The sequence below is a fragment of the Trichomycterus rosablanca genome, chromosome 2, assembly GCF_030014385.1.
Source record: "Trichomycterus rosablanca isolate fTriRos1 chromosome 2, fTriRos1.hap1, whole genome shotgun sequence".
NCBI classification, from domain to species: Eukaryota; Metazoa; Chordata; class Actinopteri; order Siluriformes; family Trichomycteridae; genus Trichomycterus; species Trichomycterus rosablanca.
In genome coordinates, this window is record NC_085989.1 from 50,234,366 (window position 1) to 50,251,156 (window position 16,791).

The window sequence follows — 16,791 nt, forward strand, 5'->3', positions numbered from 1 at the left end:
TCCCTCTCCTAATATAATGGCCAGTTTCTGGCTCTCTGTCAGCGTCCTGAAGCCGCTCACCTCTCTTCCAAACTGATTATAATGTTTGTTTCTGATTGTTGTGTATTTTTGGCAGTTTAGAAGGAAGTGCACCTCTGTCTCTACCTCACCTGTCCTGCAGTGACCACACAGTCTCTCCTCTCTGGGGATCCAGGACTTTTTTAACCTGCCTCTCTCGATGGCCAGGCTGTGGTCACTCAGTCTGTATGTGGTGAGGATCTGTCTCTGCTTCGTATCTCGGACAGTGAGGAGATACGTGGCCAGGTTGTATTCATGTTTTAGGGTCAGATAGCAGTTTAGTCTGTTTTGGGATTGAGTTTGGGTTCTCCAATGTTCCAGATAAGTGTTTTTGAGGTGTTTGATAATTTGGGTGATTCTGATTGGTGTTTGTGAAGCAGTGCTGGTCAGAGAGTTGGGGTTGTTAGGGGTCAGTGTGTTGGTCAGTCTCTGGACCAGCTGACACAGGGGACTCTTTTCAGGGTAGAGCTCTTGGGATTGGAGTGCCTGAATCTGCAGGCTTGTTGTGGGACTGGATTTTAGGTGCATCCAGAATTTAAGGGCTCTTTTTTCAATATTAATGATTAATGGGTATCGATCTAATTCAGCCCTGCATGCGTTGGTTGGGGTTTTTCTTTGTACATGTAAAATCATTCTGCAGAATTCTGCATGCAGGACTTCAGTGGGAGGCTTGTCCCATCTAGTGTAGTCATGATGACTGATTGGACACCTGTCTCTCTGTCTGTCTCATTGTCTGTCTGTCTGTCTCTCTCTGTCTGTCTGTCCCACTCTCTCTGTCTGCCTGACCCTCTCCCTGTCTGTCTCACTCCCTCTCTGTCTGTTTATCTCACTCTGTCTATCTGCCTGACCCTCTCTCTGTCTGTCTCACTCTCTGTCTATCTGTCTGTCTCACTGTCTGTCTGCCCAACCTTCTCTTTGTCTGTCTATCTCACTCCCTCTCTGTCTGTCTGATTCTGTCTATCTGTCTGTCTCTCTTTGTCTGTCTGTCCCACTCTCACTCACACTGTCTCACTACCTGTCTCACTTATATTGTTGTCGCCTTCTTTGACGATTAACAGTGAAATATGTCTAAACTGCTCACACAAGTAACCTTACAAACTGGTTTTGAAATGATGTGACAATAAATAAATCGTCTATTATTAATAATATTAATATTATTATTAGGTGTGTGTGGGGGGGTGTGACTTTGAAGACTTTGAAGTGTGTCTGTGGGGATTTGTGCCCATTCAGTCAAAAGATGACAGAATTAGTATAGCTGTGTCCGGAATCGCATACTTACAGAGTACGCACTAGATTGGAGGAAGTGTGCACTACTCGGCCAGTAAAAAAGTACATACTTTCAGTACAGAAGTATGCAGTATGCACACAACACCGCTACGTACTACATCCGCCATCTTATCAACGTCAAGTGATGACGTAAGGACGTGATGACGTAATATCACCATAGTTACAGACTCATTACAATCCCCACTCGCCAAAATTTGGGATATTTATCGTGTTTTTGTTATTTATTCGTCTTTAAAATGTTTTATTTTATTGATCTTACTTACATTTGTGAACAGAGGACTCTCCGTTTTCTTTCTTGTTTCTTATTCCACTTCGAACGCCTACGCAGCTCCAGTTGCATTATGGGATACATTAGCGGACCGCAAGTGTGCATCGCTTGCATACTCAAACATGGCTGCCCAATAAGTAGGTCATCCGGGTACTTCTCGCGTACCTCTTTATTTATACTATGTATTCGGACATACTAACCGCTCTCGCGTCCTCATTTCGCGTACTATTGATCGCGTACACTGATGTTAACGTTCCGGTTCATTCCGGAGCTGTTGAGTGAGACTGAGGTCAAGACTCTGTGCAGGACACTCATGCTAGAACAGGAAAGGTCCTTCTCTAAACTGCTGCTGCAAAGTTGGAAGCACAGAATTCCCTTCATACGACTGATTTATTACACCTGTTAGTGATTGTTGTATTTGAAACACATGAATTCAGTCGTTAGAAGGGGTGTCCCAATACTTCTGTCCATATAGTGTATATATATTTGGGCTGTGTCCCAAATGACATACACCTTCACTAACATTAGTGTACTTAAGCTTCCTTTACTCTCAGCTCCAGTTTTCTGCTTCTTTTTATCCACTACAGGTCAGAAGAGTTCGGTTCATGATTCTGATTGGAGGTTTAATCACGATGAAGATTAAACACGATGGACGTACTCGCTCAGTCCTGACTTTACATGGAGCCACAATACAGTGTGTGTGTGTGTGTGTGTGTGTGTGTGTGTAGCAGCAGCAGTACCAGCAGCACACAGCAGGTCTCACCACGGTAACAAAGAGAATAATTATAATTATAATAACACTAATAAACACATTCATTAATACTCCCAGGTCCTTATACAAGTCACACACACACACACACACACACACACACACTCTCTCTCTCTCTCTCTCTCTCACACACACACACACACACACACCGAATAATAAGATTAAGTGAGATGAACAGAAGGGTGTGTGTGCGTGTGTGTGTGCGTGTGTGTGTGTGTGTGTGTAATAGTGTTGCGCTCACACAGTTGTAATAATGAGATTATGAATCATTGTTCCTGCTGCAGCACTCACACACTTTATTACAGCAGTTATTCCCTCTGTCTCACTCTCTGTCTGTCTCTCTGTGTCTGTCTCACTCTCTGTCTGTCTCTCTGTGTCTGTCTCACTCTCTGTCTGTCTCACTGTGTCTGTCTCACTCTCTGTCTGTCTCTCTGTGTCTGTCTCACTCTCTGTCTGTCTCTCTGTGTCTGTCTCACTCTCTGTCTGTCTCTCTGTGTCTGTCTCACTCTTTCTGTCTGTCTCTGTCTCTCTGTCTGCCTGTCTCACTCTCACCCTTCCTGTCTCGGTCTGTCTTACTATCCCTCTGTCTGTCTTTTTCACACTTTGTCTGTCTGTTTCACTCTCTGTCTGTCTGTCTGTCTGTCTCACTCTGTCTCACTGTCTTGCCCTCTCTCTGTCTGTCTGTTTTACTTTCTCTGTCTCTTTTTTCACTGTCTGTCTGTCTTACATTCTCTCTGTCTGTCTCACTCTCCCTCAGTCTGTCTCACTCTCTTTCTGTCTGCCTGTCTCTCTGTCTGTCTCTCTGTTTCACTGTCTCACTCTCCCTCTGTCTGTCTATTTCACTCTTTGTCTGTCTGGCTCACGCTTTCTCTCTGTCTGTCTGTCTGTCTCACTCTCCCTCTGTCTGTCTATTTCACTCTTTGTCTGTCTGTCTCACGCTTTCTCTGTCTGTCTGGCCCTCTGTCTGTCTCCCTCTCACTCTTTCTGTCTATCTTACTTTCTCTCTCTGTCACTGTCTGTATCTGTCTGTCTCTGTTTCACTCTCTCTGTCACTGTCTCTCTGGCTCACTCTCTGTCTCTTTGTGTCTGTGCATCTGTCTCACCGCCTGTCACTTTGTCTGCATTTCACTGCATGTCTGTGTGTGTCTGTCTCACTACCTGTCTCACTTATATTTTTGTCTCTTTCTGTGATGATGGACAGTAAACATTTGTATATATATTGTGTGTGTGTGTCTGAATTGTCCTATAGGTACCCGGCCGCTAGATGCACAAACCAGTGCATTGTAGTGCCGGTCCCAAGCCCGGATAATAGGGAGGGTCGTGTCAGGAACGGCATCCGGTGTAAAAATTGTGCCAAATCAATAATGCGAATCACGATCCGCCGAGAGCCGACCCCACAACCGAACGGGACAAAGGCCAAGGAAGAAGAAGATAAATAATCTATTATTAATATTATTATTATTATTATCTGTGTATCTCACACGCCACACACTGTACGTGAATCCATTAACTGTTTATAATATATCACACTCTAGTGACTTACGTTCATGTCAGTTACCGTGGGCACCCTGGACAGATCTTCACAGCACCTACATTAGGAAACACTCAGTCTGTCACTGATACACGATTTATCCAAAAGTACATGGACACGCCTCCTGATTATTGAGTTCTTTCATATATATTTTAATGAACAGCTTAAGCACATGGCAGAAGCACCCAGGACAGGGCACCGATCCAGAGCAGGGCTTAACTCTATTACCTCCAGTTAACCTGACTGCACGTCTTTCTACTGTGGGAGGAAACAGGAGCACCCGGAGGAGACCCACACAGACATGAGGAGAACATGCACACAGAAAGGACCCGGACCGCTACAGCTGAGAATCGAACCCAGGACCTTCTGGCTGTGAGGCCACCGAGCCGCCCCAAAAGCAGTTATATATAATAAATAATAGGTTCCAGCATGAGGAACACAAAGCCAGGTCCATAACGCGGTGGATTGATGAGTTTGGACTGGAGGAACTTCTGTGTTCCTGACCTCAACCCGGCTCAGTCCATCCAGGATGAATGAAAGTGGAGAGAGCGCCAGGTCTTTAATCACACTGTTTTCATTTGTACTCAATCCAAACACCACATGTGCTTTCTACACACTTTATTTTCCCATTTACATTTCTGGCATTAAGCGGATGCTTTTATCCAAAGTGATCTACAGTCCTGTAACAGTATATTGTCTAAGCGTTAAGCGTTAAGGGCCTTGCTCAAGGGCCCAAAAGTGGCAACCTGGCAGTGGTGGGGTTCTCGATTTCTAGTCTAGTACCCTAACCAGGACCATGTACCTGTCAGGAGAACCTCAGACTATCACACACACCCTATAACATGTGCTGAAGCCTCACAGGAACCTGGATAACTGAATCATCCATCACTCATGCAGGCGCCCTGACCTGCCTTGACCAGAGGTTGCATTTGCAGCAGCATTGATAAACCCTGTCGACCTTCCTTCCTCAGGCACGGCCATCTTTGCCAGTTGGATGCCTGGCCGGGTCAATAGCACAGCTGGCACCTGACCTTCCTGTGTGCCTCTGTAATAAAACTGCCAAGTTATTAAAACCACCTTCTTATTTCTACACTCACTGTCCATTTTATCAGCTCCACTTACCATATAGAAGCACTATGTAGTTCTACAATTACTGACTGTAGTCCATCAGTTTATCTGCATGTTTTTTTAACCTGCTTTTACCCTGTTCTTTAATGGTCAGGACCCCCACAGGACCACCACAGAGTAGGTATTATTTGGGTGGTGGATCATTCTCAGCACTGCAGTGACACTGACATGGTGGAGGTGTGTTAGTGTGTGTTGTGCTGGTATGAGTGGATCAGACACAGCAGCACTGATAGAGTTTTTAAACACCTCACTGTCACTGCTGGACTGAGAATCATCCACTAACCAAAAATATCCAGCCAACAGCGCCCCGTGGGCAGCATCCTGTGACCACTGATGAAGGTCTAGAAGATGACCGACTCAAACAGCAGCAATAGATGTGCGATCGTCTCTGACTTTACATCTACAAGGTGGATCAACTAGGTAGGAGTGTCTAATAGAGTGGACAGTGAGTGGACACGGTATTTAAAAACTCCAGCAGCGCTGCTGTGTCTGATCCACTCATACCAGCACAACACACACTAACCCACCACCACCATGTCAGTGTCACTGCAGTGCTGAGAATCATCCCCCACCTAAATAATACCTGCTCTGTGGTGGTCCTGTGGGGGTCCTGACCATTGAAGAACAGCATGAAAGGGGGCTAACAAAGCATGTAGAGAAACAGATGGACTACAGTCAGTAATTGTAGAACTACAAAGTGCTTCTATATGGTAAGTGGAGCTGATAAAGTGGACAGTGAGTGTAGAAACAAGGAGGTGGTTTTAATGTTATGGCTGATCTGTGTATTTTGGAACATGAAGCAATCGAAGCAATCAGTGCTAGGGCAGTTGTAAGCTAGGGGTTAAGGTTCTGGACTAGCAATATAAAGGTCACTGGTTCAAGCCCCACCACTGCCAGATTGCCACTGCTGAGCCCTCGAGCAAGGCCCTTAACCCTCAATTGTTTAGATAATGTACTGTCAAAGTCGCTTTGGATAAATTCTGAATGCTAACAGCACGCTGGAGACGTGACGGGTCACAACTTTTGGGTGTAATGGCTGTACGACTGGTTGAAGAAAGTCTGACTGAAGTCGAGAGCAGCGAAACAAGCAGATGACTCAGATATGTCTTACAGTGTGACTTTTAAAGTGGCTTCTGATGGGAAGCATTTTGCCTTTGAGTCAGCCAGCAGCACTAAAGCTTAACAGAAATAAATGCTCACTAAAGATTTGGGTGGCTGATTAGTTAGATCATTAGATTAACTGTTTAAAACCTAAAGTAAATTAAATCTCTAGACACGCGACCCTGGTCAGATCGGTGCATTTTGCGCCGACCCGTCTTTTCCACGTCTGCCTGCATCAAACCCGTCCATCATCGCGAGCGGACGCGGATAACCGCCGGCCCTTCGCCTCCTCCGCACCACTCGGCGCAGAGACGCCTGCGCCGTTACCGTAGCAACCAGCCCGGCAACACGAGCCAGAGTGGCTGCGTGGCAAACGGACAGACTGGATTTTTAGTGGCTCGTAATTTGCGGTGCAGACGTTCGGTCTGAAAAAAATATATATATAAAACGATCGGAGAGGGCAATCCGGTTTACCCCGCAGTCTGAGTACAGTCTGAGTACCAGTTACAGGAAGAGAACGGGGCAGATTAACACAGTACTAAATCTGTGAGTTCATTTAAAATCCCTCTATAACAGTGACCACAGTAAAATCATGTAAGTCCTGATACTAATGAGCTTCTGAACTGACCTGGTTTGTGTTGGTGATTGATGTAAAGGTGATTCTGATCTGGTAAACAAGGTGAAGAGGAAGAAATTATATGCACCAGGATCTCCAAGTTCGAATCTCAGCTGTGCTACTGGTCAGCTGGGCGCCCCTAGCAGGCACGTTCAGCAGTGCAGACAGTGCAGAGGACAAAATCGGCCACTAGTCTGCTGGGTGGGAAAAGACGGGACTAAAAAGTGGGCGGGCTCTTCGGAGGCCACTGAAGTTCCATCGCTTCGCCACTTTTCCTCCCAATCTAGTCGTATCCATTATGCTTCCTCTCTACTGATGCTGATCCCCACACACTATCCATCCATCTATCATCCATCCATCCATCATCCATCATACATCCATCATCCATCATCCAGCCATCATCCATCTATCCATCATCCAGCCATCATCCATCTATCCATAATACATCCATCATCCATCATCCATCATCCATCCATCATCCATCCATCCATCATACATCCATCATCCATCATCCAGCCATCATCCAGCCATCATCCATCATCCATCATACATCCATCATCCATCATCCATCTATCCATCATACATCCATCATCCATCCATCATCCATCCATCCATCATACATCCATCATCCATCATCCAGCCATCATCCATCTCTCCATCATCCATCTATCCATCATACATCCATCATCCATCATCCAGCCATCATCCATCTATCCATCATCCATCCATCATCCATCCATCATCCATCTATCCATCATCCATCCATCATCCATCCATCATCCATCAATCATCCATCAATCATTCATCATCCATCATCCATCATCCAGCCATCATCCATCTATCCATCATCCATCCATCATCCATCCATCATCCATCTATCCATCCATCATCCATCAATCATTCATCATCCATCATCCAGCCATCATCCATCTATTCATCATCCATCCATCATCCATCCATCATCCAGCCATCATCCATCTATTCATCATCCATCCATCATCCATCATCCATCCATCATCCATCTATTCATCATCCATCCATCATCCATCATCCATCCATCATCCATCACCATCATCCAGCCATCATGCATCTATCCATCATCCATCCATCATCCAGCTATCCATCATCCATCCATCCATTATTCACACCCGCTGAGGCCATAATGGTCTCATTCCACAAATCCTTTAACAGCTGGTTCAATATTTGCAAAGCCATGCGAACCAATCAGATAATTGATCACAGCTTACACACACACACACACACACACACACACTCTTACCTTGTGTACGTCCAGCCCTGCTCTCATCCCTGCATCTCAGAAGCAGCATGGTGGTGGAGCCTGACCATACACTCCACGTCTCATATCCTCACACACACGCCTACACACACACCCACACGTCTGACACACACACACACATAAAAACAGTAGATTAGATATGAGCTTGGTGTTAAACAATAAGAATCTAGGCTAACACATCTGCGTGAGGAATGGGCGAGCGATGCCCCGTGATGGATTGGCGCCCAGGGCGCCAATCCATCACGGGGCATCGCTCGCCCATTCCTCACGCAGCTCGCCCATTCCCTCGCCCGCTCACACCCGGGAGCAGCCCCCATTTACCTCCTGGATATAAATAGAAGGTGAAGTTGGGCGGCTCTGTGGTTCCTTCACAGTTGGTTTCCAGAGGGAGGAGGAACCGTCAACCAGGGAAGGTCTGAAAAAAATAATAAATAAAATTGAACATCAGTCACACACACACACACCTCATAAACACACACACACACACCTCATAAACACACACACACACACCTAACGTGGACGCTGATATGAGAGATGAAGCGCCCTTATAATATATAATCAGATACGCCCTCATCCGCTTCCCCTCTGCAGAATTTATCAGATGAGTTCGGGGTGACGGATGGGCGCCGCATCACTGCAGCCGCTGAGCGCTGAAACTCTGCTACAACGAGCTACGAGGATTAGGAGCCTTGCTCAGGGGCCCGATGTTGGCAGCTTGGCGTTAATGGGTGGGTTTTGGATTGTAATTCACTCTTCAATATGTTGAACTGTGTCTCTGGTAGTCAGTGTTCCAATTCATTTTTTTTAAATGCACCGTAGGGTTGAGGTCAGGGGCTCTGTGCAGGCCACTATGGGCACAGTCATGCTGGAATAGGAAGGGGCCTTCCCCAAACTGTCACACCAAAGAAATAAAGCATAGAATCAGTTTTATATAATTGATTCTATGCACCTGTTATAGCACTTTTCCACCAAAAAAACTCAGGTTCTTGAACCGGTTCCATTCTGAGAACCTTGATGCTATTGATAGCACTTTTCCACCAAAAGAACTCTGGGTCTTGAACCGATTTCATTCTAAGAACCTTGGTGCTACTGATAGCACTTTTCCACCAAAAGAACTTTGGGTCTTGAACCGATTTCATTCTGAGAACCTTGGTGCTATTGATAGCACGTATCCACAAAAAGAACTCAGGTTCTTGAACCGGTTCCATTCTGAGAACAAACCTCGGTGCTGTTGATAGCACTTTTCCACCAAAAGAACTCTGGTTCTTGAACCGGTTCCATTCTGACAACCTCTGCTACTGATAGCACTTTCCACCAAAAGAACTCTGGTTCTTGAACCGGTTCCATTCTGAGAACCTCGGTGCTATTGATAGTGCTTTTCCACCAAAAGAACTCTGGTTCTTGAACCGGTTCCATTCTGACAACCTCGTTGCTATTGATAGCGCTTTTCCACCAAAAGAACTCTGGTTCTTGAACCGGTTCCATTCAGACAACCTGGGTGCTATTGATAGAGCTTTTACACCAAAAGAACTCTGGTTCTTGAACCGGTTCCACTCTGAGAACCTGGGTGCTACACCAGAACCCAGTAATTAGGCGAGATGTTTGTATTCTTCTGACTATAAAGTTAAACCCAATTCCAAAAAAGATGGGACAGTTGGAGTTGGGGTAAATGCTCATTCTGTCTTTTTTAGGCATTTTAATTAAAAATAAAATAAAAAAGATAATTAATATTTTATATTATCACTTAAATTATGCACAAGTTCTAATTTGACACCACACATGCAACACATTCCAAAAACATTGGAACCAAGCAAATAAAGACCAAAAACTCTAAATACTGCAATAAAATAAAATAAATAAATAAAATACTGTAGTTTACAAGCAACTGTGACTTTTATCCAAAGCGACTTACAGTACTGTGACAGTATAATATCAAAGCAATCGATGGTTAAGGGCCTTGCTCAAGGGCCCAACAGTGGCAATCTGGCAGTGGTGGGGCTTGAACCAGCAACCTTTTGATTACTAGTCCAGCACCTTAACCACTAGGTGACAACTGCCTGGTTGTGTCCTATTGTTTGCTTAAAAACAAGCTTTGAAACTTTCACCACTTGTTTTATTCTGGTCAGGGTCACTGTGGGTCCGGTTCCATTTGAAATCATTGGGCGCAAGGCATGGACAGAGCTGATCATGTCTGCGTCTGTGTAGACACCCGGCTGGCTGAGATTCCAACCCATAGCATTGAGTGTTTAAGGTACTGCACTAGTTGTTACTGTTGGGCCCTTGAGCAAGGCCCTTCACTCTCAATTGCTCAAACTTTTACAGTCATAACTGTAAGTGATAAAAGCCTCCGCTGAATGGCGCACATGTAAACGTAGTGCATTAGAGTTGAGATGTGTGGATGGAAGTCAAGAGTCTGCCATGTTTACGTTTGTGGAGTGAAGGGCTCTTGGAGGAAGTGTCTGTACCATGATTTCACTTTATTTGCAGTAATAAGAAGAATTAAATATCGATCTGCACGTCTTTACTGGTTGATTGATGCGGCGCATCAAAGAGCGACTAATTCATCATAATAAACGATAAAACGCTGAAGCCTCAGTTCCAGACCTCAGAGCTGTAAACCGGCGAAAACGCCCCGAAACCGAGACTCCGGCTGTGTCCCAAACGCAGCACGTCACTCTCAGAGCCGTTTATTAGAATAGAAAAGACACCACTGGTCATTTTGTCCTCTGTAATACGGTGGTGTGTGAGTTGAGACACAGCCAGAGCGGTTATGCTTCGTGGAGCGGAAATAATCGGACACGCACTTACACCGTCATATTTCAATTCTAATCTATACTGTTGCTTCTTTTATATTTATTCATTCATACCTACATCTGATATTATCTGATTTTATTACCTACATCAGATATCTTTCATATATTTCACATTTTAAATTTGTTATTTCTAAATGTATACTTATATATTTATATATGTTGTTTATAATAACAATATACTGTATATACTACTGCTGTTACTATTATTTTTGGTTGTAGTCCATGCCATTGTGTTAGATGTACAAATTGCACAAATATGCATGTTGTACATTTACTACTTTCTCCTTACTTTATTTATATTAGTATTAGTTCTTCTTTTCTTTTTGTTCAGCTACTGGAGGCCAATAATTTCCCTCGGGATAAATAAGGTATCTATCTGTCTGTCTGTCTATCTATCTGTATATCCTTCTGTCTGTCTATCTATCTGTATATCCTTCTGTCTGTCTATCTATCTGTATATCCTTCTGTCTGTCTGTCTATCTGTATATCCTTCTGTCTGTCTGTCTATCTATCTGTATATCCTTCTGTCTGTCTATCTGTCTATCTGTATATCCTTCTGTCTGTCTGTCTATCTGTATATCCTTCTGTCTGTCTGTCTATCTATCTGTATATCCTTCTGTCTGTCTGTCTATCTATCTGTATATCCTTCTGTCTGTCTATCTGTATATCCTTCTGTCTGTCTGTCTATCTATCTGTATATCCTTCTGTCTGTCTATCTATCTGTATATCCTTCTGTCTGTCTGTCTATCTGTATATCCTTCTGTCTGTCTATCTATCTGTATATCCTTCTGTCTGTCTGTCTATCCATCTGTATAATCCTTCTGTCTGTCTATCTATCTGTATATCCTTCTGTCTGTCTGTCTGTCTGTCTATCTATCTGTATATCCTTCTGTCTGTCTATCTGTCTATCTGTATATCCTTCTGTCTGTCTGTCTGTCTGTCTGTATATCCTTCTGTCTGTCTGTCTATCTATCTGTATATCCTTCTGTCTGTCTGTCTATCTGTATATCCTGCTGTCTGTCTATCTATCTGTATATCCTGCTGTCTGTCTGTCTATCTGTATATCCTTCTGTCTGTCTGTCTGTCTATATAGATTCGAGATTCTATCTATCTATCTATCTATCTATCTAATCTATCTATCTATCTATCTATCTATCTATCTATCTATCCATCTATCCATCTATCTATCTATCATCCTTCTATCTATCTATCTATCTATCTATCTATCTATCTATCTATCTATCTATCTATCTATCTATCTATCTATCTATTCTATCTATCTATCTATCTATCTATCTATCATCTATCTATCTATCTATCTATCTATCTATCTATCTATCTATCTATCTATCTATCTATCTATCTATCCTTCTATCTATCTATCTATCTATCTATCTATCTATCTATCTATCTATCTATCTATCTATCTATCTATCTATCTATCTATCTATCTATCTATCTATCTATCTATCTATCTATCTATCTATCTTCTATCTATCTATCTATCCATCTATCTATCTATTCTATCTATCTATCTATCTATCTATCTATCTATCTATCTATCTATCTATCTATCTATCTATCTATCTATCTATCTATCTATCTATCTATCCATCTATCTATCTATCATCCTTCTATCTATCTATCTATCTATCTATCTATCTATCTATCTATCTATCTATCTATCTATCTATCTATCATCCTTCTATCTATCTATCTATCTATCTATCTATCTATCTATCATCCTTCTATCTATCTATCTATCTATCTATCTATCTATCTATCTATCTATCTATCTATCTATCTATCTATCTATCTATCTATCTATCTATCATCCTTCCCTCTATCTATCTATCTATCTATCTATCTATCTATCTATCTATCTATCTATCTATCTATCTATCTATCTATCTATCTATCTATCTATCTATCTATCTATCATCCTTCCCTCTATCTATCTATCTATCTATCTATCTATCTATCTATCTATCTATCTATCTATCTATCTATCTATCTATCTATCTATCTATCTATCATCCTTCCCTCTATCTATCTATCTATCTATCTATCTATCTATCTATCTATCTATCTATCTATCTATCTATCTATCTATCTATCTATCTATCTATCATCCTTCTATCTATCTATCTATCTTTCTATCTATCTATCTATCTATCTATCATCCTTCTATCTATCTATCTATCTATCTATCTATCTATCTATCATCCTTCTATCTATCTATCTATCTATCTATCTATCTATCTATCTATCATCCTTCTATCTATCTATCTATCTATCTATCTATCTATCTATCTATCTATCTATCATCCTTCTATCTATCTATCTATCTATCTATCATCCTTCTATCTATCTATCTATCTATCTATCTATCTATCTATCTATCTATCTATCTATCTATCTATCTATCTATCTATCATCCTTCTATCTATCTATCTATCTATCTATCTATCGTCCTTCTATCTATCTATCTATCTACCCCCCACCTATCTATCTATCTATCTATCTATCAATGGGTGTGTTCGAAAACCTAGGGAGCTGCCTTGCTGTCTTACTGTCTACATAGGCAGCTGCCTCAGTAGAGAAGATTCTAATAAGTCAATGACTTATAAGGCAGGTTATTCGAACGCACTACTTAGACAGCGATTCCATCGGGTCTCTTAGCATCTTGCCATTAAAACCAATGGATTGAGGTAGCACAGCACACTAACATGTCAATATAGCCTCCCTTCATGTACCGATAACGGTCACATTTCCTGACAAGCCCGAACTTGCAAATAAAAACACTCGGTACAAGTTTATACAAGTTAAAAATCAGTAATATTTTATTTACGTTTGAAAATAACTCCATTCGTTTCTCTGCCCCGTCAGCCATGTTTATTTCTCTGTGAGAGAAGAGCACCCGACCCGCAAAGAATTCTGGGATTGCCTTGATCACTAAAGCAGCGTCGGATGCTCACTCGTTTCTGAGTCAAAATAACATTGAAATATTAAGATGCCTCAGTAGTGAGGATTTTAAGGCATCTAGGATTTCAAACAGCCTCCTTCTCGGGAGCGCGCACAGGATGACGTAAAATGCTGCCTAAGTAGATAGCTCCCTAGCTTTTCGAACACACCCTATATACAGTGTATCACAAAAGTGAGTACACCCCTCACATTTCTGCAAATATTTCATTACATCTTTTCATGGGACAACACTATAGACATGAAACTTGGATATAACTTAGAGTAGTCAGTGTACAACTTGTATAGCAGTGTAGATTTACTGTCTTCTGAAAACAACTCAACACACAGCCATTAATGTCTAAATAGCTGGCAACATAAGTGAGTACACCCCACAGTGAACATGTCCAAATTGTGCCCAAATGTGTCGTTGTCCCTCCCTGGTGTCATGTGTCAAGGTCCCAGGTGTAAATGGGGAGCAGGGCTGTTAAATTTGGTGTTTTGGGTACAATTCTCTCATACTGGCCACTGGATATTCAACATGGCACCTCATGGCAAAGAACTCTCTGAGGATGTGAGAAATAGAATTGTTGCTCTCCACAAAGATGGCCTGGGCTATAAGAAGATTGCTAACACCCTGAAACTGAGCTACAGCATGGTGCCCAAGGTCATACAGCGGTTTTCCAGGACAGGTTCCACTCGGAACAGGCTTCGCCAGGGTCGACCAAAGAAGTTGAGTCCCCGTGTTCGGCGTCATATCCAGAGGTTGGCTTTAAAAAAATAGACACATGAGTGCTGCCAGCATTGCTACAGAGGTTGAAGACGTGGGAGGTCAGCCTGTCAGTGCTCAGACCATACGCCGCACACTGCATCAACTCGGTCTGCATGGTCGTCATCCCAGAAGGAAGCTGACGCACAAGAAAGCCAGCAAACAGTTTGCTGAAGACAAGCAGTCCAAGAACATGGATTACTGGAATGCCCTGTGGTCTGACGAGACCAAGATAAACTTGTTTGGCTCAGATGGTGTCCAGCATGTGTGGCGGCACCCTGGTGAGAAGTACCAAGACAACTGTATCTTGCCTACAGTCAAGCATGGTGGTGGTAGCATCATGGTCTTGGGCTGCATGAGTGTTGCTGGCACTGGGGAGCTGCAGTTCATTGAGGGAAACATGAATTCCAACATGTACTGTGACATTCTGAAACAGAGCATGATCCCCTCCCTTCGAAAACTGGGCCTCATTGCAGTTTTCCAACAGGATAATGACCCCAAACACAACCTCCAAGATGACAACTGCCTTGCTGAGGAAGCTGAAGGTAAAGGTGATGGACTAAACCCAATTGAGCACCTGTGGCGCATCCTCAAGTGGAAGGTGGATGAGTTCAAGGTGTCTAACATCCACCAGCTCCGTGATGTCATCATAGAGGAGTGGAAGAGGATTCCAGTAGCAACCTGTGCAGCTCTGGTGAATTCCATGCCCAGGAGGGTTAAGGCAGTGATAATAATGGTGGTCACACAAAATATTGACACTTTAGGCACAATTTGGACATGTTCACTGTGGGGTGTACTCACTTATGTTGCCAGCCATTTAGACATTAATGGCTGTGTGTTGAGTTATTTTCAGAAGACAGTAAATCTACACTGCTATACAAGTTGTACACTGACTACTCTAAGTTATATCCAAGTTTCATGTCTATAGTGTCGTCCCATGAAAAGATATAATAAAATATTTGCAGAAATGTGAGGGGTGTACTCACTTTTGTGATACACTGTATATATATATCTACCTATCTGCCTGTCTGTCTATCTTTCTATATATCTACCTATCTGTCTGCCTGTCTGTCTATCTATCTATATATATATATATATATCTACCTATCTGCCTGTCTGAATATCATTAAATTCTGGCGCTTTATTCAGTCCCAGCAGGCTGTATAAATTCCAGCACTGATCCCTGCAGTCTCCTTTACAAATGTTAGTGAAAGAGCGACTGGTTCTAAACAGTAACTGAAGTCCAGACATGGAGGGAGACATTAGCTGGCCTGCTAGCGGGTTGTGCCACCTCATCCCATTGGTTCGAATGGCATGAGGCTGACTGTGTTAGCTTAGTAAGCTTATTAGAATCCTCTCTACTGAGGCAGCTGATCAGGTAGGTAGTAGGCAGCAAGGCAGCTCAGTAGGTTTTCGAACAGACCCAACGTTTATGGTATCAGTGCTGCTACAGTCATCACAGTTCTGTTAGCCACTACTTATAACAGAACAGTATAATGAATCAAGTCAGCAGTTCAATACAAGTTACATTTTTAAATGAACTAAATAATTACAAATGAATTTATTGATGAATCTTTTGTCCAGATGAAAGATGTTGGTGTGTGTGTTCTTTTGAAGCTCTGAGCATCTCTGCTGAGTGTTAGATTATTACAGGCGTGTTTGTTATTTTGTGTTGTTGTTTGGTGATGGTGGCGGGACGGAGATATTGAATATATTTCGCTGAAGTTGGGATCAGATCTAATAACGTGTTTACGTGCAGTTTTCATCTCGTTCTGCTGATCGGCCAGATAAATTATGCATATAATTCATATATAGTCTCATAACGCGTCCGCTGGGTCCTGCGTCTGTGTGTGTGTGTGTGTGTGTGTGTGGCGACTGAATTACACCCACTAATGTTAATTATGCATTAGATGGCAGTATTCTGCTGCTGAGCTCATTCGCATATGCAAATGAGCGGCGCTTATAAATCACTGTAGCCTTTAGTGGTGATGAATGATGAAACACTACAGGCTCCAACGCTTATTGCATTTACATTAGTGTGTGTGTGTGTGTGTGTGTGTGTGTGTGTGTGTGTGTTCTAGGAGACTATGAGTAATGGATGAGTGAGTCTAGTGACAATATACAGGCTCACTGCACCAACTTATTGAGCTGTGCTTATTCACACACACACACACACAGACACACACACACACAC

General features: G+C 42.7%; 1 protein-coding gene across 1 annotated transcript in view; it reads right to left on the reverse strand.

Moving 5' to 3' along the window:
* Positions 1-16,791, reverse strand: part of LOC134334809 (glutamate receptor ionotropic, NMDA 2B-like) — a 134,808-nt gene that overhangs the window by 90,758 nt on the left and 27,259 nt on the right. The window contains exons 2-3 of the mRNA XM_063017276.1: positions 8,376-8,469; positions 8,037-8,156 (exon numbers count right to left, since the gene is read on the reverse strand). Of these exons, the coding sequence (XP_062873346.1) occupies positions 8,037-8,063 (27 nt within the window). The 5' untranslated portion in view covers positions 8,064-8,156; positions 8,376-8,469. The remainder of the gene's footprint in view (positions 1-8,036; positions 8,157-8,375; positions 8,470-16,791) is intronic.